This window comes from Marmota flaviventris, chromosome 9, assembly GCF_047511675.1.
Source record: "Marmota flaviventris isolate mMarFla1 chromosome 9, mMarFla1.hap1, whole genome shotgun sequence".
Classification (NCBI taxonomy): domain Eukaryota; kingdom Metazoa; phylum Chordata; class Mammalia; order Rodentia; family Sciuridae; genus Marmota; species Marmota flaviventris.
In genome coordinates this window covers 108,378,864-108,401,724 of record NC_092506.1, presented here as the reverse complement: position 1 = coordinate 108,401,724, position 22,861 = coordinate 108,378,864, and the positions used below count along the sequence as shown (strand labels likewise).

General features: G+C 35.0%; 1 protein-coding gene and 1 pseudogene across 1 annotated transcript; both read left to right on the top strand.

Annotated features, from left to right (window-relative positions):
• The first annotated feature begins 2,654 nt into the window (after nt 1–2,654).
• LOC114088833 (olfactory receptor 8G50-like) lies at nt 2,655–4,072 on the top strand. The gene is made up of 2 exons (XM_027930569.2): nt 2,655–2,740; nt 3,122–4,072. Exon 2 carries the CDS (start codon nt 3,137–3,139, stop codon nt 4,070–4,072), a length of 936 nt encoding a protein of 311 aa, XP_027786370.2. The 5' UTR covers nt 2,655–2,740; nt 3,122–3,136.
• LOC114088866 (olfactory receptor 8G1-like) overlaps nt 3,154–22,861 on the top strand; it is a 43,093-nt pseudogene continuing 23,385 nt past the window's right edge.

Below are 22,861 nucleotides of genomic sequence, written 5' to 3'. Positions count from 1 at the left end.
TACTATTGTAGACATACTTCAGCTTTTCTAGTGAGGAATAGAATTGGCCCAGAATTAGAGAAAATTGTGATCTGAAGGAGATGACCAAATGGAAACTCAGAGAGTTGATATCCTGAAGAATATTCATAGTACTTCACTTAAATCTGTTGTGTATTTCTGACAATTTTACAATTCTATTGTGATTCAATCTTGCTTAAGATCTATTTTTAGATTTTTTGATTTTTCTCTGATAAAGACATAGAAATAATATTTTTAATTGTGTTTCTACTTTGTGTCTGCAATTTCTTAATAGACAATAACTAGAAAATGCCACACTTTTCATGTTTTGAGACTACATAGCATAATTTGTGTATAACATGAGAGATTTGTACATTGTTTGGAGGGACACAGTTGAAAAAATACAGAGGTGAATATCAAGGTTTACAGAACAGTCAAAAGTGAGTGATGAGTGATTTATATTGAAATACTCTTTGTGTTCAGCATGATGTAATTATTATTTTGTATTCATTTTAATTTGTATAAAACATTTATTGAAATTAGTTGATGTTTACCTTTTTCAACTGTTCAATTCAGTGATTTTTGTATGTTCATGTAGTTACCCACACATCACTATTTTTTAATTGTAGGACACCTTCATCACACCCCAAACAAAAACCTATACCCATCAGCAGTCCCATTCAGCCCCTCAGTGCCCACAATCCCTGGAAGCCACTAAGCTCCTCTCTGTCCCTGTGAATTTTTCCATTGTGGATACTTTGCATCAATGGAATCATCATATGCTCATTTCTATATGCATTGTTTCACTTAAAGTGTTTCAGGTGTATTCATGATGTTCCATCTCTCAGTGACTTTTTATTGAAGAATAAAGATCTATTATAAGAATATGCTACATTTTGTTTGTCTATTCATTCCTAAATGAGCATTTGAGTGGCTTTCACTCGTTGGTTCTCATAGGCAGAGCTGCTCTGGACACTCACATATAACTTTTTGTTATGGATGTATGTTTTCATTTCTTGTGAGTACTTTACAAAGCAGTGAAATTTCTGGGTCAGGAGGTAACTCTACATTTCAGAATTTGAAGAACTGCCACAACTGTTTTCCTTACAGTTTGTTCCATTTTGCAGTCCCACCAGTAATGGATAAAATGGATAAAGGTTCACAATTCTTCTCATTCTTGCCAACACCTGTGTTTAATCTCTAGTTTTGATCATTGCTTTCCTGATGGATGTGTGTTATGATTTAGATACTAGGTAACCTGCAAAACCTTATTTGTGAGACAATGCAAAAAGTTTAGAGGTTAAACATTTATGTTATAAGTGCCTTAATCTAATAAGTGTATTAGTCCCCTGATAGAGATAATTGGGTGGTAACTGTAGACTGGTAGGTTATGACTTGAGGAGGCAGGTCATTGGAAGCATGATATTGGAGTATAAATTTTGACCCCACTAAATGGTCTCTCTCTCTCTCTCTCTCTCATGAATTCCATGTCATGAGTCACTTCCCTCCATCACGCCTGTCTGCTCTGATGTTCTGCCTCACCTCAGGCCCAGAGCATTGGAGCTGCCATCTGTAGACTGAGACCTCTGGAATCACGAGCCTCAAATAAACTTTTCCTTCTCTAAAATAATTCTTATCAGATCTTTTGGTCACAATAGTGAAAAGCTCATTAAAACAATATGAAATGTTTTATCACTGTGATTTCATTTGAATTTTCTTAACAATTAATGATAATGAACATATTTTAGGTATTTATTACTCATTCATGTATCTTTCTTAGATTTAATGTCTATTAAAATTCTCTGACTTTTAAAAATAGGTTCTTGACTTTTTCATTGTTAAATTGTTAAGTATTCATTATGGATCCTGACCACAAACTCTTCCTTGATATTAGTATTCAGGAAATTAAATATACATTGAAAATATATTACCAATTTTATATACTGTCATAAAATCTCTTTGTTCAAGTCATAACCTACCAGTCTACAGAACACCTACCTATCTTTAATCTGATATTATCATTTATCTTTATCATGATATTCACTTTATTTTTTCCTATGGTAGTCTCTGGTTTTGGTACTTATCTAAGAAATTACTATCAAGTCCAAAGCCACAATTATTTAGACTATTTTTTTCTAACATTTCTATCATGCCTTACATTTAGTCCTATGACCCATTTTGAGTTCATTTTTGTGGGTGATATGAGAAAGAGTTTCAAATTAATTCTGTTCATGAAGCTATTTTGTCCATAACAGTTGAGAAAAATACATTTTTTCCTGTTGCATCTTCATGAAACCCTTATAACAACTCTATTGAAAATTTAGCAATTTTGAGTACAATAACTTTCATTGTTTTTATTTAGTTAATTCCTTAGAATTTTATTCTTTTTATGGTATTATAAATAGAGTTGTTTTTGTTAATTGCAAATGTGTAAAATCAATTGAATTGCTATGCTGACTTTGTACCCTAAAACGAGGCTCAAGAATAAAAAATATTTCCAATAATTTTTTTTTCTTATTCATATGTTCATTATGCTTTTCTGTAACAAGATTTTGACATTTAAACATAGAGATAGTGTCACATTTTCTTTTCCAATCAGGATGTTTTGTAATTTTATTGTCTTGCCTTATTTTCCTAACTAGATCTACTAGTACAAAGTTGAATAAAAGGGTAAGGAGTGGACATCTTATCCTATTCAACAATTTGAAATTTTCAATCTTTCTCCATCAACTGTAATATTGGGGTAAGTGCTTTTTATGCTGTTGCTATTTTAACAGTATGAAAAAAATACATTTTCTTGCCCAGAATTTGAGAGGATTATTAAAAAGCCATGGGAAATTTTGGAGCACTCAACGTAAGTCATCAGAAGAGTTCTTAGGGTGGTCAGAGACTGGGCATTACTAAAATTATCATTACAGCATAGAACACAAATACAGATAGTTCTGTTTGACATTTATTTATAAGTCATAAATTATTGGAATCACAAAGTCTTTGACTGAAGAGAGGGAAGAACTCGCAGAAACATGGAGATAGAGGACTGAAAAGACTTGAACTCTGTTTCATATCCCATTGTAAGATGGATCAATAATATCTATTACAAAATATTTTCTCTCTTCCTACTTAGAATTTTCAGAAGAAAATGACAGAGGAAAATCATTCCACAGTGACTGAGTTCATCCTGGTTGGATTAACAGACAAATCAGAGCTCCAGCTGCCCCTCTTCCTCCTCTTCCTAGGAATCTATGTGTTCACAGTGGTGGGGAACCTGGGTATGATCATACTGATTGGACTCAGCTCTCAACTGCACACACCCATGTACTATCTCCTCAGTAGTCTCTCCTTTATTGACCTCTGTCAATCTACTGTGATCACACCCAAAATGCTGGTGAACTTTGTGATGGAGAAAAACACCATCTCCTTTGCTGAATGCATGACTCAGCTCTACTTCTTTGCAGCTTTTGCAATTGCAGAGTGTCACATGTTGGCTGCCATGGCATATGACCGCTATGTTGCCATCTGTAACCCCTTGCTTTACAATGTTACCATGTCTATTCAAGTCTGTTTCTGGTTGCTAATTGGGGTTTGTAGCATGGGATTGATGGGTGCCACAGCCCACACAACATGCATGCTAAGGGTGCTTTTCTGTAAGAATGATACAATAAACCATTACTTTTGTGATGTTCTTCCACTACTAGAGCTTTCTTGCTCTAGTACTTTTGTCAATGAGGTAGTAGTTCTGTGCTCCAGTGCATTCAATATCTTTGCCCCAGTCCTGTCCATCCTTAGCTCTTACATCTTCGTCATAGCCAGCATCCTGCGTATTCGCTCCACTGAGGGCAGGTACAAAGCCTTCAGCACCTGCAGCTCCCACATCTCAGCTGTTGGTCTCTTCTTTGGTTCTGTAACATTCATGTACCTCCAGCCATCATCAGTCAACTCTATGGACCAAGGGAAAGTATCATCCATATTTTACACCATCATTGTGCCCATGTTAAACCCTCTGATCTACAGCCTGAGGAATAAAGATGTCAAAGTTACCCTAAATAATCTTGTCAAAAGAAGAAATTTCCTATGAAAAGTGTATTTTCCTTAGAAAAGTATAGAAATTATAGAACTCTGTTAAAGAAACAATTGAGAGAGCAATGTTTATCAATTAGTTATGAGATTATTGCTAGTACTTAATTGATTGGAAGAAAGGTGCTAAGAGCGGACTGAAATCACTGGTTCACTCATAGGAAAGGCACTGGGTGTTTCAGAATTCATCTACCTGGAGTAACCTATCTCCCAACTAAATATTTTCAAAAATGCTTTAAAATTCTCAACGTATTTTATTATGGCAAAAACACATGAAACATGACTCTTTCTAACATGACTTATTTATCATAATTTAGAGAATAAATACATTTGGTCATATCCTTTGATATTCTTGTATAAAATATTCCTTGCTATATATATTTTTGTAATTATGCTCTCATCTCTATATCCTGATAATTTCATACTGACTTTCCCATGTCCAAAAGAAATCATGCCTTTTCCCCAACACATATATTATTTTTTATTTAATAGTGTCATTTTCACTCTTGTATTATGATATTTATATATTAGTTGTTTGTCCTCCAGCCAAGAAAGATTAGGTTATGAAAGTCATAACTCAATCAGTGCATTAATACAGTGATAGGGAATAACTATACCTTACCCCAATAGGTAAGGTAGGCAGATAGGTGTTTGGAAGAGGTGGATCCTTGGGGATGTATCTTTAGGGTCTATATTTTGTCTTTGGTGAACAGAGCTCTCAATCTCTTTCTGCTTCCTGGTACTATGTCTTGAATCACTTTCCTTTGCCACACTTTTCTGCCATGATGTTTTGCCTTACCTCGGGCCCCAAAGAATAGAGTCCAAGGAGTAACAACTCTAAATCTGTGAGCCCTAAAATCAATTTGTTATCCTCTGATTGTTTTTCTCCAGTCTTTTGGTTTTAGTAGCAAAAAATTTGACTATAACATGAATTCATTTGGGATATTTATATACTTAGGAAACTTATAATTGCAAAATTATTTTCATTATAATGAGGAGTACCTCTCCTACCCCAAAACTCAATATCCGTTTTGAAGGAAAAATGATATCTTTGATGGTGCAAGGAAGGTAGCTTGCTACCAAAATAATTCCTCCTTTTTCCTTTGTTCTATTAAGTTCCCAAAGATGCCCTTAAAAATGGCAACCAGAAAGCTTGAGTAAGTACTCCTGAGAGGTAATTGTCCTGACCAATAAGTGCCAGAAGTTCTTTGTGGTATCTACTCACTGATTGCTCAACTCCCCTTCCTTCTATTCTGTTGATAGTTCTATTCAGATGATTTCCCCACTCTCAGTACAAGGGTTTCTCAGAGTTATGGAAACCAGATCAATTACCCTTATGTGAAAACCACTTTTATATGACAGGCCGTGGTTGTGTTCTATGTTACGTGTCTACATTTCATAGCTTTAAGTAAAGAAACATGGATAACTTCAAGTAATACCATGATCTTCACTGCTCCTCTGTTCTCCTGTTCCCAGAAGAAGAGCATCAGACTTTATTCCTTTTTGCCCAAAATGAGCATGTAGATGTATAAGTTTCACTTAAAAAAATCATCTGTCTCATTTAACAGGCATAAAACAGCATTTGCTTTGTCATTATTTTGTCTTCAAATACATAGTAAACATTCCATTACAGTGTCTTGTTTTTCTCATGCCATAAAAGCAAAATTGTCATGAGATGCAGGAGGCTATTCCCCATTGCAAATTAGAAGAAACTTTCTTTCTGATTTTCTGTGTCCTAGCTATTTGTTTACTTATTTATTTTTAAAGAACAAGTGAATTTATTGTACAATTAACACAACAGGAGAAATGTATTTAATATAGAACTGAATATTACTTAATTACTATTATTAATCCTTACAGAAAACATATTTTAAATAAAGTCCTTAAAAGAATAATCTAATTTAAATTTAAAGCAGCATACTATTCTGATTCTAAATGTCTGCCAGTGCACACTATATCATCAATCAACACACACTGAAGTAACACAGCATGGTGGTCTTCAGCAAGAAACTTTGACTAGTGCTAACATTTTTATCTTCTTTTACTGAGCAAATCAAAAGTAGTGCTATAAAAATAAGCAAATTAAGTTTTAAGAAAAGTGCTACATTAATGCCATAAATAGATCAACAAAAATGAAGTTGTCAATAATATAAATTTGTTACTTTGTTATAAGGTATATAAAAAGGCAAAGAGACACAAAATTATTGGGCTACAAAGATTTAAAATAATTAGTGAGTATTTCCATCTAAGCTGGTGACCTATGCTGGGTTCACAAAATCTGTAACTTAAAAAAATGGCAAAGAAAGCACACACACACACAAAAAAAAGAGGTACCTTTTCAAAATCCAGGGCCAGCTCTGTGACCTTAGGGGTGTATGGAAAGAGAGCCACTAGAATTATTTATTCTTATATAGGGGACACACAAAGGGAGATTCCATGGAATGTTCTATCCCACAAAGGGAGAAGGGGTAGGATTACAAAGGAATAGGTGGGTCTAAATCAACCCCATTGGATGAAGCCCCCTCCTCGAGCCACACCTTCCTTCTCCAAGCAGAGGTAAAGCCCAATGTATTGTGGGGTGCAATAACTGTTCATTACCTCTTTACTCAGGTCTTAACGTGTGCACATAGCTTCTGTCCAGAAAGGCCCCCAACAAGTGAGGTCTACATTTCACAATGATAAAAAAATCACCCAACTCTCTATCTCTATCAAAACAACACTTTATATAAGAAAGATTCCCTTTTAAATATTTTTTACACTGTATTTTTTTATTTAATTGATTTCATTTTCTTAAATACACAACAGCAGTATGCATTACAATTCATTACATATATAGAGCACAATTTTTCATATCTTTATATATAAAGAATGTTCACGCTAATTCATGTCTTTATATATGTACTTTGGTATTTTTTGCATTACAATTCTTATTACACATATATAGCACAATTTTTTTATATCTCTGTTTGTATATAAAATATGTTGACACCCAATTCATGTCTTCATACATGTACTTTGGATAATGATGACCATCACATTCCACCATCATTACTAACCTCCTACCCCCTCCTTTTCCCTCCCACCCTTCTTCCCTATCTAGAATTTATCTAGTCCTCCCAAGCTCCCCCACCCTACCCCACTATGAGTCAGCCTCCTTATATCAGAGAAAACATTGAGTATTTTGGGGGGGGAATTAGCTAACTTCACTTCACATTATTTTCTCCAACGCCATCCATTTATTGGCAAATGCCATTATTTTATTCTCTTTTATTGCTGAGTAAAATTCCATTGTGTGTGTGTGTGTGTGTGTGTATATATATATATATATATATATATGCCATATTTTTTTATCCAGTCAGCCACTGGAGGGCATCAATGTTGGCTCCACAGCTTAGCTATTATGAATTGTGCTGCTATAAACATTGATGTGACTGTGTCCGTAAGTATGCTGTTTTTAAGTCCTTTGGGTTTAGTCCAAGGAGAGGGATAGCTGAGTCAAATGGTGGTTCCATTTGCAGATTTCCAAGGGATCTCCATACTTCTTTCCATATTGGCTGCACAAATTTTCAGTCCCACCACCAATGTATGAGTGTGCCTTTTTTCCCACATCCTCACCAACACTTATTATTGTTTGTCTTCAAAATAACTGCCATTCTGACTGGAGTGAGATGATATCTTAGAGTAGTTTTGAATTGCATTTCTCTGATTTCTAGAGATGATGGGCATTTTTTCATATATTTGTTGATTGATTGTGTATTCTCTTCTAAGAATGTCTGTTCAGGTCCTTGGTTCATTTGTTGATTGGGTTATTTTTTGTTTGTTTTTTTTTTTTTTTTTTTTTTTTTTTTTTGGTGCTTAGCTTTTTGAGTTCTTTATATACTCTAGAGATTACTTTTGCTCTCTCTGATGTGTGAGGGGTAAAAATTTGCTCCCAGGAAATTGATTCCATTCTATTTATTGATTCTTGGTTTTAATTATTCATTAGAGGAGTCTTATTAAGGAAGTTGGGGCCTAGTCCCACATGATGAAGATTAGGGCTTAATTTTTCTTCTATTAGACATAGAATCTCTGATTTCATTCCTAGGTCCTTGATCAATTTTAAGTTAAGTTTTGTGCATGGTGAGAGATAGAGGTTTAATTTCATTTTGTTGCATGTGGATTTCCAGTTTTCCCAGCACCATTTGTTGAAGATGCTATCTTTTCTCCTGTGCATGTTTTGGCACCTTTTGTCTAATATAAGTTAATTGTAATTTTGTGGGTTAATCTCTGTGTCCTCTATTCTGTACCATTGGTGTACATTGGTCTATCAGTCTGTTTTGGTGCCAATATCATACTGATTTTTTACTATTGCTCTGTAGTATAGTTTAATGTCTGGTATAGAGATGTCACATGCTTCACTCTTCCTGTTAAGGATTGCTTTAGCTATTCTGGGTCTCTTATTTTCCAGATGAATTTCATGATTGCCTCTTCTATTTCTATGAGTAATGCCATTGGGATTTTGATTGGAGTTGCATTGAATCTGTATAGTGCTTTTGGTAGTATGCTCATTTTGATAATATTAATTCTGCCTATCCAAGAACAAGGAAGATCTTTCCATCTTCTAAGGTCTTCTTTGATTTCTTTCTTTAGAGTTCTGTCATTTTCATTGTATAGATCATTCACTTCTTTGGTTAAGTTGATTCCCAAGTGTCTTATTTTTTTTTTAGGTTATTGTGAATGGGGTAGTTTTTCTCATTTCCTTCTCAGAGGCTTTGTCACTGATTTACAGAAATGCCTTTGATTTATGGGTGTTGTTTTATATCCTGCTACTTTGCTGAATTCATTTACTTGTTCCAGATGTTTTCTGGTGGAGTTTTTTGGGTCTTCTAGGTATAGAATCATATCACTAACAAATAGTGCTAATTTAAGTTCTTCTTTTCCTATACATATCCCTTTGATTTCTCTCATCTGTCTAACTGCTTTGGCCAGTGTTTCAAGAACTATGCTGAATAGAAGTGGTGAAAGAGGGCATTTCTGTCTTATTCCAGATTTTAGAGGGAATGCTTTCAATTTTTCTACATTTAGAATGATGTTGACCTGAGGTTTAGCATAGATAGCCTTTATGATGTTGAGATATGTTCCTGTTATCCCTAGTTTTTCTAGTGTTTTGAACATAAAGCGGTGTTGTATTTTATCAAATGCTTTTTCTGCATCTATTGAGATGATTATATGATTCTTATCTTTAAGTCTATTGATGTGATGAATTACATTTATTGATTTCTGTATGTTTAACCAACCCTGCATCCCTGGTATGAATCCCACTTGATCATGGTGCATGATTTTTTTGATATGTTTTTGTATTTGATTTGCCAGAACTTTATTGAGAATGTTTGTATCTATGTTCATTGGAGATATTGGTCTGAAGTTTTCTTTCTTTGATGTGTCTTTGCCTGGTTTGGGAATCAGGGTGATACTGGCCTCATAGAATGAGTTTGGAATTACTGCCTTTTTTTCTATTTCCTGAAATAAATTGAAGAGTATTGGTATTAGTTCTTCTTTAACAGTCTTGTAGAACTCAGCCGTGTATCCATCCGGTCCTGGGCTTTTCTTGGTAAGCTTCTGATAGCATCTTCTATTTCCTCACTTGATATTGGTCTGTTTAAATTGTGTATATCTTCCTGACTCAATCTGGGAAAATAGTATGATTTAAATATTTTGCTGTTACCTTCAATGTTTTCTATTTTTTTGGAGTATAAGATTTCAAATTAATTTCTAATTATTTTGTGTTTCTGTAATGTCTGTTGTGATATTACCTTTTTCATCACATATGCTGGTAATTTGAGTTCTCTCTCTTCTTGTCTTTGTTAGTGTGGCTAAGGGTCTGTCAATTTTATTTATTTTTCAAAGAACCAACTTTTTGTTTCCTCAATTTTTTAAATTGTTTCTTTTGTTTTGATTTCCTGATTTCAGCTCTAATTTTAATTATTTCTTTCCTTCTACTGCTGATTTGTTCTTCTTTTTCTAGGCTTTGAGATGTAGTGTGAAGTCATTTATTTGTTGACTTTTCCTTCTTTTAAGGAATAAATTTCATGCAATGAACTTTCCTCTTAGTACTGCTTTCATAGTGTCCTAGAGATTTCGATATGTTGTGTCTATATTCTCATTTACCTCTAAGGATTTTTAAATCTCCTCCTTGATGTTATTCAGTAACATATTGTTTAGTCTCCAGGTGATGGAGTAATTTCATCTATTATGATCTGATTAAATGCACGTTAGTATCTATACTTTTTTGTATTTGCTAAGAGTTGCTTTGTGGTATAGTATATGGTCTATTTTAGAGAAGGATCCATGTGCTGCTGAGAAGTCTATCTGCTTGGTGCAGGTTGAAATATTCTATACATGTCAGTTAAGTCTAAGTTATTGATTGAGTAACTGATTTTTATACTTTCATTATTCAACTTTTGTTTGGAAGATCTATCCAGTGGTGACAGGGGTGTGTTAAAGTCACCCAAGTTTATTGTGTTGTGGTCAATTTGACTCTTGAACTTGAGAAGAGTTTGTTTGATGAATGTAGCCACACCATTGTTTGGGGCATATATATTTATGATTGTTATGTCTTGTTGGTGTGTGGTTCCCTTGAGCAGTAGGTAATGGTCATCTTTATCCCTTTTGATTAACTTTGGCTTGATGCCTACTTTATTTGATATGGGTATGGAAACACCTGCTTGCTTCCCCAGTCCATGTGAGTGATATGATTTTTTCCCAACCTTTCACCTTCAGTCTGTGTATGTCTTTTCCTTACAAATGAGTCTCTTGTAGGCAGCATATTGTTGGGTGTTTTTTTTTTTTTTAAATCCAATTTGCTAGCCTAGGTCTTTTGATTGGTGAGTTTAAGCCATTAACATTTCGGGTTACTATTGAGACATGGATTGTATTCTAGCCATATTTGTTTATTTTTGTTATTTAACTTGATTTGGTTTTCCTGTTTGATTCGTTTTTCCTTTAGGATACTACCTCCCTCTGCAGATTTTCATTGTTGTTTTTTGTTTCCTCTTCATGGAATATTTTGCCAAGGATGTTCTGTATTGCCAGTTTTCTAGCTATAAATTCTTTTAAATTTTGCTTATCGTGGAAGATTTTTATTTGATCTTCAAATTGAAAGCTTGATTTTGCTGGATACAAGATTCTTGGTTGGCACCCATTATCTTTCAGAGCTTGATATACGTTGTTCCAGGATCTTCTAATTTTCAGGGTCTATGTTGAAAAACCTGCCATTATCCTAATTGGTTTTCCCCTATATGTAATTTGATTCCTTTCTATTGTGGCTTTTAAATTTTTCTTCTTATTCTGTATATTGAGCACTTTCATTATAATGTGCCTTGGTGTGGATCTGTTCTGGATTTTGTACATTTGGCATCCTGTAGGCTTTTTGAATTTGGATTTCCAATTCATTCTTCATGTTTGGAAATTTCTCTGATATTATTTCATTGAATAGATTTTTCATTTCTTTGGTTTGGACCTCTATGCCTTCCTCTATCCCAATAACTATTAAATTTGGTCTTTATATGCTATCCCATATTTCTTGAATGTTCTGCTCATGGTTTTTTATTGTTTTTGCTGTGTGGTCTATGTTCTTTTTAAGATGATATATTTTATATTCATTGTCTGATGTCCTATCTTCTAAGTGGTCTACTCTTTGTGATGCTTTCAGTTGAATTTTAAAATTTGGTTTATTATTGCTTTGATTTCAAGTATTTCTGTTTGTTTGTTTGTTTTTTTTTTCAGAACCTATTATCTCCCTGTTGAGGTGATCTTTTTCTTCTTGGATTATTTATGTAGCTCACTGCAAAGTGATCTTTCACTGCTTGTATTTGTTCTCTTAGGTCTTCTTTGAGCTCACAGAACATTGTAATCATGTATATCCTGAAATCTTTTTCTGCAATTTTTTCAGCTGTAGCTGCCAATGATTCTAATGATGTATTGTCTTGATTTGTTTGTAGTACTTTCTTCCCTTGTCTTTTCATGTTGCCTGTGTGGCTTCCTTTCCAGCTCTGTGGGTCTTGTGTGTTATTGTTTTGACCCTATGTTTTGTAGCATTCCAAGATCCCTCCTTTGTGGGGAAGGACAATGTTAACAGATCCTAGTATCAAAAATACATCACTTGTGTACAAATTATTGTTATTAAGACATTTACACTTTGATTCAATTAAACTTTATATAATAATTGGATTCAATTATTATCCAATTATTATTTAAAGTATAATCAGTAGTTTCATAAAAATATTTATAGTTTCTGGTGGTTGACAATGAATTGGTGTTGAGCATAGGACGATATGCTGAGGGGGAAAGATGTGGGGGTATAGAGTTAATATATCTTAGAAAATGTGAATGATAAATCTAATGAAGAGGGTTAGTAGCAGGGGAATAGACAGGAAGGAATTTAGGGTAGACAAGTATGTGGGAAGACAGTAGAGTTCATAAAAAAAACACATACGTATTTAGAAAAATACAGGATGTAAAAATGGTAAAATTTGGAGCATGAAAAAAGAAGAAAGAGAATAAAAGGGAAAGAAAGAGAGAAAAGAAAGAAGAAAAAGAAAAAAAAAGAAAAAAAGGGCTTATGCAACTCTTCTATATTATTCAGGTGACTCAGTCCTCAAAGTCCTATTTCATGCATAGTTCTTAGTTTCACATATGTTGGGGATGTGAGGGCCAGAGGATGGAAAGGTAGAAGAGAAAGAAGAAGACAAAAAAAACACCCCAAAATTCTCTTAGAGATTCATCTTTCCTGCTTCTCTTATCATCCAATAGGTTGGGTTGACTGTTTTAAGCTTGTGTCTCTGCCCTCAGAATGGTGTAGGTAACCAGGGTGAGAAGACTGGACCTACTGTGGAGCATCTGGAAGCTGGGAGTGCTGCCCACCAGTCCCAGTAAGGAAGTTGTACATCATGGGTCTCTTTTTGTGACCACTTGTCTGACTTGAGCCCCCAGTATCGTCTCCTCTTGCCTGGACATTTTCTGGATCCTGATCTCTCTGTTATACTCCAGACTTTATTCCCCTCCCCTCCCCTCTCATACTTATCAGATCCCAACTGCAGGACCTCTCACACCCAGGCTCACATCAGGTGGGTGGCGCCCAGGTTGCACTGCACACCTGCCCAACTGAGAGCTGTTTGTGTGTTGGGTGGTCACTGTGCTGAGTTATTGCTGCTGGGGAAGGGGGAGAATTGGAAACCAGGTACCTGCTCAGATGGAGATCTGATATGATAGCCATGCCCACCAAATATGGTGTGAAATGTTTTCCAAGATGGAGTCAGTCTGCTTCCAGTGCCAGGGTGTCTGGTGAGGTGGGAGGAGCTGGGTGATGGCCTTGTACTGTGAATCGGTAGCAGCTGAGTGACCTGTGTGGGAGTGGAGTGCAATCTGGAGTTCTGCAGAGGTGCTGATAGGTGATTCTGCTAAGCTGCTTGAAAGCCGTGCATGAGCTAGAACTGTGGGCTTTGGATCTGGAGTCCTGAATCCTACTAGAATGCAGAGGCTCTTATTTCTGCATGGTGGTCATAGTACTGGTGATTTCTACAAAAATCTGCTGTATAGGGGTCCTCTCACTCTCTGAGATGTTGCATTCTGACTAGGTGAGACCTGGGTCACAGAGCAATACAGAATGTTGCCTCTTTCTGGCCCACCATCTTGAAGTCCCCTTTTAAATATTTATATACATATTACCATATAATACTGTTAATAAAACTCATAGATATATTTATTTAAATAAAATAATTAAATAAATTGCCACAAATGCTAATTTTTATAGCACAATGCATAATTATCTTAGCTCAACACTTCTGGGTGGCATATTGAATACAATCCTTCTTTAGACAACATTAACAAGCAAAATTTTAGGAATATAATTTCATCTATAGGTCAGGTAAAGAATTATTAATTGTTTTCCCAGCACCATTTGTTGAAGATGCTAACCTTTCTCCAGTGCGTGTTTTTAGCACCTTTGTCTAATATTAGGTAGTTGTAGTTTTGTGGATTAGTCTCTGTGTCCTCTATCCTGTACCATTGGTCCACCAGCCTGTTTTGGTGCCAGTACCATGCTGTTTTTGTTACTATTGCTCTGTAGTATAGTCTAAGGTCTGGTATAGTAATACCACCTGTTTCACTCTTCCTGCTTAGAATTGCTTTAGCTATTCTGGGTCTCTTATTTTTCCAGATAAATTTCTTAATTGCTTTTTCTATTTCTGTGAGGAATGCCATTGGGATTTTGATCAAAATTGCATTGAATCATTATAGTGCTCTTGGTAATATGGTCATTTTAATAATATTAATTCTCCCTATCCATGAGCAAGGTAGATCTTTCCATCTTCTAAAATCTTCTTTTATTTCTCTCTTTAGGGATCTATTGTTTTCATTGTATAGATCTTTCACCTCTTTTGTTAAGTTGATTCCCAAGTGTTTTATGTATTTATTTATTTATTTATTTTTGAGGATATTGTGAATGGGGTAGTTTTTCTCATTTCGTTTTCAGAGGATTTGTCACTAATAAACAGGAATGCCTTTGATTTATGGCTGTTGATTTTATATCCTGCCACTTTGTTGAATTCATTTACTAGTTCTAGATTTTTGGTAGAATTTTTTGGGTCTTCAAGGTATAGAATCATATCATCAGCAAAAAGTGCTAGTTTAAGTTCTTCTTTTTCTCTAGTTCCTTTAATTTCTCTCATCTGTCTAATTGCTCTGGCCAGTGTTTTCAGAACTATGTTGAATAGAAGTGGTGAAAAAGGGCATCCCTGTCCTGTTCCAGCTTTTAGAGGGAATGCCTTCATTTTTTCTCCATTTAGAATGAAGTTGGCCTGGGGCTTTACGTAGATTGCCTTTAAGATGTGGAGATCTGTTCCTGTTATCCCCAGTTTTTCTGGTGTTTTGAACCTGAATGGGAGCTGTATTTTGTCAAATGTATTTTCTGTGTCTATCATGGTGATCATATGATTCTTATCTTTGAGTCTATTGATGTGATGAATTACATTTATTGATTTCCATATGTTGAACCAACCTTGCATCTCTGGGATGAATCACACTTAATCATGGTGCACGATCTTTTTGATATGTTTTTATATTAGATTTGCCAGAATTTTATTGACAATTTTTGCATCTATGTTCATTAGAGATATTGGTCTGAAGTTTTCTTTCTTTGAAGTATCTTTGTCTGGTTTTGGAATCAGGGTGATATTGGCTTCATAAAATGAATTTGGAAGTGCTTCCTCTTTTTCTCTTTCCTGAAATAAATTTAAGAGTATTAGTATTAGTTCTTCTTTAAAGGTCTTGTAGAACGTGGCCGTGTATTCATCTGGACCTGGGCTTTTCTTGGTTGGTAGTCTTTTGATGGCTTCTTCTGTTTCCTCACTTGATATTGGTCTGTTTAAGTTGTGTATATCTTTCTGACTCAATCTGGGCAGATCATATGACTTAAGAAATTTTTTGATGTCTTCAATGTCTTCTATTTTATTGGAGTATAAAGTGTTGTGACACTACAGAAATACAGAAGATAATTAGAAATTATTGCCTTTTTCATCATGTATGCCAGTAATTTGAGTTCGCTCTCTCCTTCTCTTTGTTATTGTGGCTAAGGGTCTGTCAATTTTATTTATTTTTTCAGAGAACCAACTTTTAGCTTTGTCTATTTTTTTTCAATTGTTTCTTTTATTTCAACTTTCTTGATTTATGCTCTGATTTTAATTATTTCTTGCCTTCTATGCTTTTGCTGCTGATTTGTTCTTCTGTTTATAGGGCTTTGAGATGTAGTGTGAGGGCATTGATTTGTTGACTTTTTCTTCTTTTAAGGAATGAACTCCATGCAATGAGTTTTCCTCTTAGTACTGCTTTCATAGTGTCCCAGAGATTTTGATATGTTGTGTCTGTGTTCTCATTTACCTCTGAGAAATTTTTAATCTCCTCCTTGATGTCTTCTGTAATCCATTGTTCATTCAGTAGCATATTGTTCAGTCCCCATGTGATGCAAACATTTTTATTTTTTATTTTGTCATTGATTTCCAATTTCATTCCATTATGATCTGATAAAATACATGGTAGTACCTCTACTTTTTTGTATTGCCTAAGAGTTGCTTTGTGGCATAGTATATGTTCTATTTTAGAGAAGGATCGATCCATGTGCTGTTGGGAAGAAAGTGTATCTGCTTGATGCCAGTTGAAATAGTCTATATATGTCAGTTAAGTCCAAGTTATTAATTGTGTTATTGCACTCTATAGTTTCTTTATTCAACTTTTGTTTGGAAGATCTATCCAGTGGTGAGAGAGGTGTGTTAAGGTCACCCATGATTATTGTGTTGTGGTCAATTTGACTCTTGAACTTGAGAAGAGTTTGTTTGATGAACACAGCTGCACCATTGTTTGGGGCATATCTATTGATGATTTTTATGTCTTGTTGGTGTCTGGTTCCCTTGAGCAGTATGTGAATTCCATCTTTATCCCTTTTGGTTAGCTTTGGCTTGAAGTCTGATTTATGTGATATGAGTATGGAAACCCCTGATTGCTTCTGTAGTCCTTGTGAGGGGTATGATTTTTCCCAACCTTTCACCTTCAGCCTATGTATGTCTTTGCCTAACAGATGAGTCTCCTGTAGGAAGCATCTTATTGAGGATGAGCTCTCTATGTGCCTCTTATGTCCCATCACATAAGTAATTTCATTTAGTGTGATTAAACTCTTTGTTTTTTCAAGGTTGCTTACTTCAAGGCATGAAGTAGGTAACACACAAAGTTCTTAATATTGGGATGAGAATATTGGTTGTGCAATCTGGAAATTTGGTAGACGTTTCTGTAGGATATCAAGACTTTGATAAAATGGCAAATCCAGAACTCTTGAAGATGTTCACAATGGTTCTTCAGATTGTTGCTACTCTGGTCCAGAATTAGGGGGTCCATTAATCCATAATAAAGTAATATCAAATTGGGGAATTTTAAAGCAAGTTTTGGACGTTTTGAATTATAGGTTCAATTTTTATCTATTTTCTAGAAGTTTAAATAAGAACTAAGTTAAACTTTCAATAAAAGTTTCTTTATTGAAATAGCAATGGGGCTAGGGTTGTGGCACAGTGGTAGCACACTTGCCTGGTATGTGTGAGGCACTGGGTTCGATTCTCAGCACTGCAAATAAATAAATAAATAAATAAATGTCTATTAACAATGAAAAACAAAAAAAAAAAAAAAAAAAAAAAGAAAAGAAATAGCAAATTGTATCTGCTCTGGAATATTTCTTAGCACTGGGACATTTAATATATGATACAAATAAATGGTTACATTTTTGGCAAATCTTTTGATGTTTTTATTAAAGAACACTGACACCAACTTGTTTCTTTGGCTTGTGGATTGTCAACAGTTTTCTGGAATCCTAGACCACCTCTGTCACCCTGCCTTTCCAAGATGAGAAAACATATTTATATGAATTTATGTGTTCATCAACATAAACTTTCTTTGATGTATTTCACTTTAGCTTGAGATATAAAGCCTATTGTTGTCTGTATAAGCTGCTGGACTGGAAATACTCTTCCTTCTTGGATTTTCTTTTGATCATCAATCTGGAAATTCCTCCAAACACTGAAAAGTTTTTTGTAGATACAAATGAGACGATCCTTTTTCCAAAAAAAAATTTTACTAAAAGCATACTATGAAAAATGCATTTCAGGAGCAAAATGTTGGGGTAATATTAGTTATATTACCTTTTTACCCACAAAGTTGCAAGTTTTTAATTACTATAATCTATAAATTGCTATAGCTATCTTGATTCATGTCTGTGCATTATACCATTAAAGCATTAAATCCATGGAGGTATAGAACTTGTTTTGAAAGTAGGAAAAAAAAAAACAGGATCAAGTTATTCAAGAGCAAAAGGAGTAACATTATATTGATAACAGCCATGAGAGTGAGTTAGCAGAACTGTGAAGTTGTAGTCTATTGCCAGTGTTTTCTTATGTGAGCTTCCTTTGGATTAAACTGGCCTATTTTCGCCACCAAAGCAAATATTTAAGTCATCCAACAAATTCCTTGGGAAATGAAATCCTTTGGTCTTAATGACTCTTAAGCAAATCTCTTAAGCTTATCTCAAGAGGTTTTTTTGTGTTATGAAGGCACATTTTGCCTGGTAAAGAGTGCCATTGCTATCAGATGCCCCAGACATGTCTGGGCCTCAGTAGGTATCTCTGAGCACACATATGATGAGTGCACACAGTGTGTATGTTGGAATTTGGTCTATGAATGAGGACACCAACATGGTCAGCTGGTGGCCACTTAGTGGAAATATTCCCCAAACTCATTTGATGTTAGTTGGGGACCGGATAGAAAGGATTATAAAATATGGAATCATTTCGTGGTTGAGGATCACTGTCTTATCTTGGTGACTAGCCCTCATTGAGTTCAGAGATGGGAAGTCGTGGACCTACTGTGAGAAGCATTGGTATATTGAACCTTGGTTGTTTTCAGCAGTTGGGGAGAGAAAAAGAGGGGTTGAAACTGAAAAAGCTGGAGTAAACACAAGTCGACTTTAAGTTGGGAGGTGAGCTTGCTAGGACTGCCATAACAAATTACCAGAGGTGGGTTGCTTAAACCACAGAATTTTATTCTCACAGTTCTGGAGGCTGTGAGCCCAAGTCAAGGTGTGGGCAGGCTGCTTTACCCTGGGCTACTCTTCCTACTTTGTATGTGGCTGCCTTCTGGTGTCTCCCGTGTAGTCTTTCCTCTTTGCATGTCTGTATCCTAGTCACTGCTGCTTCTTAAAAGGACACCAGTTCATACTGGATGCTGGCTCAATTCCCTTAACTTAATGTTTTAGAGATCCCATTTCTAAATACAGCCACATTCTGAGTTACTAGAAGTTGGGAATCTCAACATGAGTTTTAGAGGGACAGATTTCAGCCCATAACCAGGGACATCAAATAGAGAAGGGGAGAGGGCTCAGGGCTACTTTGGAAGAGGCAAAAGCCTCTAGAGAAAGGCTGATCAAACAAACTGAATCTGAGGACAGTTTCTGCAGGTATTCTCAGCCAGAGAAATGGAAGTTCAGCAGGCATAATAGTGAGAAGCTAAAGCACTGGAGAAATTGTCAAAGCAGGTTGTATCTACAAAACATATTTCAGACTCCTCTTTCCGGCATTTCAAATCTTGTATATAAAGCCGTTTCCCTCCATGGTCTCTCTTTCATCATGACAAAGTTTCCCAAACTCTAAGCAATGTGACCAATACTGTAATATACAATTATCCCCCCCCACACACACACATACACACACACACATATACATATATGCTATTATCTATGATTTTTATACATACTAATATTATAATATAACATATATGACATCCTAATATTGCATATTAATTAAATATATCACAATATAATTATTGATACATAGTATCATATATATGCAATACCAATACCATTTCTGTCTCCTTTTCTTTACCTCCTTCTGATATTGACCTCTTTTCTTCCTCTCGTCATCATTTCCAATGTGATCAATGCATTCTCTCTTTCCCATTTCTCTCTTGATTAGCCATTATAAACAAGCCCAAGAGACAAATCAACAAAGCACAGAGGGAAAGAATGAGACTTAAAACCTTCTACCCTTCTTCTCCTTATTGTAAAGCAGAGCAGATGTCATTCGTTATTATTGATAAACAACTTTTTCAATGACTGTTTGCGAATGTTTGTACTTGATGGTGACTTGGTTGATAAATCTTCCCTTGGGAGAGTCTGTCTCTGGATATAATCAAACTTATAAGGACTGTAAACGCTGTTCCTGTGTTCAAAGATAAAACAGCTGCACTCGTTCCTTATTTGACTTCTTAGAAGAGGAAAATCTTAACATTAAGTGAAAATAGTTTAAGGAGGAAAAGAATGCTTTGAGTTCCAACTATTGCTTTCTTTTAAAATTTTTTATTAATGTACCAATTATTTTGTCACCAAATGTAAATGAAAGACTTTGAGTAATAGTTTCATCACCTTGCTCTGGCTCTCTCCAAAATCAAAAAGAAACCACTCAAATTCTCAGTTTCCATGAGCATTTAAAGATGTTTCCATTGGGTGCTTTTCACTAAATTACCATCAGACTATCTTATTTTTATTTTGACACATCCATATTCCCTGAGAATATTTTCTGCTAAACCTTGTGTCTGGCACTTGATCATATTTTTTTAAAATGCCTTTTAAATTATCTTATAAAATCTTGGTTAAAAAAATGAGCTGAACTAAAAAAAATTGACCACTGTTGGATCATCAATGGAGAATTTGTTTATTACAAATATCTTGATAGTCACTGAAAACATTCTATTTTATTGATGTGAATATTTCAAAATGTAATGTTTCTAAACAGTTGTGAATATTTCAAAATGTAATGTTTCTAAACAGTTACATGTAGGTTGTGTTTTAAAGTGAATACTTAAGTTTTGGCTTGTTCATGAATGAAGAAAATAATGAGTTTCTTATTAAACTGTAAACACATTTACTTGCATTAGCATTATTTTATACACAACCAGAAAAATACAAATAGTGGCATTTTGTAGGGAAATTTCTTTCTACCCCAGTGACATAAGTGTCCTTTTGGTTTATTGTATGTGGGTTTATTTTAATGCTCTTGAAGGGTTAGAGAAGCAAGAGAAAGAGCCTACTAACGCACCTGCCTATACCTGTGTTAAGGCTCAAGGACCCACTGGGATATTCTAGTGGTACAAGCATGTCAGATGTGATAAATAAGAACAGTGAGTCCATGTGATGCTCTTAACTCTCTCCTGCTTAGCTTAGCTCTGTTTGCAATTCATTCACTTTTGCTTATGGTATTCTATGGGCCTGAAATATAACTGGACTCATTCTTCCCACCTTGCCCCAGTTTTAATCTGTCCAGTTTTCTTCAGTATTTTCTCACATTTCTTAAATCACTTATTCATCTCTGCTATTCTTCAACACTCAGGTTTTTAGTCCAAAAATTAGTTTCCTTTTTTTCATATTTTGATTTCAAGTTAATGATTAAAAAAAGTTAGTTGATAGATGATGCAAAGGCACATGCCCAGAACCCTCCTTCTCCAGCTACATCCTACCTGTCTACAGTTACAACCAGTTAATCCCTGTCAGAGGATGAATGTATTGAGTAGGTTAAATTCATTTTTCCCATTCATTTTACCTTTAAACTTTCTTGCACTGTCTCACACATAAACTTTTGGGGACACCTAATATCTAAACCATACCAGAAATATTACCCTTTGCTGATGCCAACGAATTGTTTTGATATTTGAGGTCCTTGTCAGATTCTTGGGATTCCTTGTTGTGCTGATGCAGAAAACTTAACTGTAAAACTATAAAAATCTATAGCAGAAATACATTCTTTGGATCAATTAGTTTGAAATAATTACTGAAAGTTCTTCATTGGGCAGTCAAAAATTATGCAGTTCCTACTTGCATAGCTTAGGAAAACATTACAAACAAACTTTAAAATAGGAAGTTACAAAATGACTAATACAGATGGTGGTATGCTTTTCTGAGTGAGTATGTGTAAGGGTGGGGGTGTTGCTACAGACTCATCTGTCTTAAATGCAATGTTTATCCTATGTGTATGCCTTATTATAAGACCTTAGAAACATCAAAAACATTTCCCCGGGTGAAATTTCTTTTCCCATATGACAGTTCCAGACAAATCCAGAAAAACCATGGAGTCACACTGCAGTGTGACTATTTTTAAAGAGAATCAAAGAGCATATTTTTTGTAAAACATTTCTTTCTTATAAAAAGAATCAAAAAAGGAACCCCAACATTGTAGGAGCCCTTTAAGGACCTCCCACATGGCTGCTCTGATTGAAAGGTCTGACTTCCCCCAATATTACCACAGCATTCCAGCTGATTAGAAACATATAAACCCACCCAAGGCCAACCAGTAAGTAGGAACACATGTGAAGAGTGATCTCATCCTGGAACTCTCAAGGAGACACCACAGACAGGGAGGAGAGAGAAAGAGAGAAAAAGTAATTTATGTTTTTTTGTTTTCCTTGTTCCTTCTTTGCCCCTCTGTTTTGATCTTCAATATATTATAACAAATGCACACTTTCTGAGAGACCATTAGTGCATGCTCAGTATATGGGTATTTGATTTTATTAAGTCACTAAACTTTATCAGAAACCACAGCATTGTAATTTTAATAGGCGTTAACTTGGAATGACATATTATTGGGAACATGTCTAGATAATTAAAAAATTGTAGGCGGTTAGTTAGGAAAATGTTTTTTGGAGTCAGTGATGTCAAGACTTTCACATATAAATTTTAAAAATTTTTAACTTTTTTTCTCATGTTTTTGTGTCATAAGAAATTCCTTCCTATCTAGATACGTAGTACAGGTTTTCTCTTACCTTATCATGTAAATTCTTGATCTTTGCTTATTCACATTTATGTAGTGAAAATCTAGAATCTTTTTTTGAAAATGGGGTGAGGTAGTTTTTTTTTCAATTGCAAAGAATACTGTCTCGTCAGCATCACTGCTGTAGTGAATTGTTATGCCACAGTTCTACATCATGAGCAATGTCTTCATGTGTATTTGGTTCTGTTTCTGAGCTCTTCAGGTTGTTCTTTATATTCCCAAGACACACAACTATTTGAGCTCTATCACTTTTTCAGTGGTGTGATCTGCTGAATTAAGATAGTTTTTAGGATTTTATAGTGGAAAAAATCATGTGTAGATTTACGAATATTGGTCACATACTAGATGCTGCTTGTGAAACTGACAGGGACTTCAGGTGTACCCTTTGAGTATCCACTAGGACC

What these genes read in the sequence shown, in the direction of transcription:
- LOC114088833 (XM_027930569.2), top strand. Translation starts at nt 3,137, where the DNA reads ATGACAGAGGAAAATCATTCCACAGTGACTGAGTTCATCCTGGTTGGA.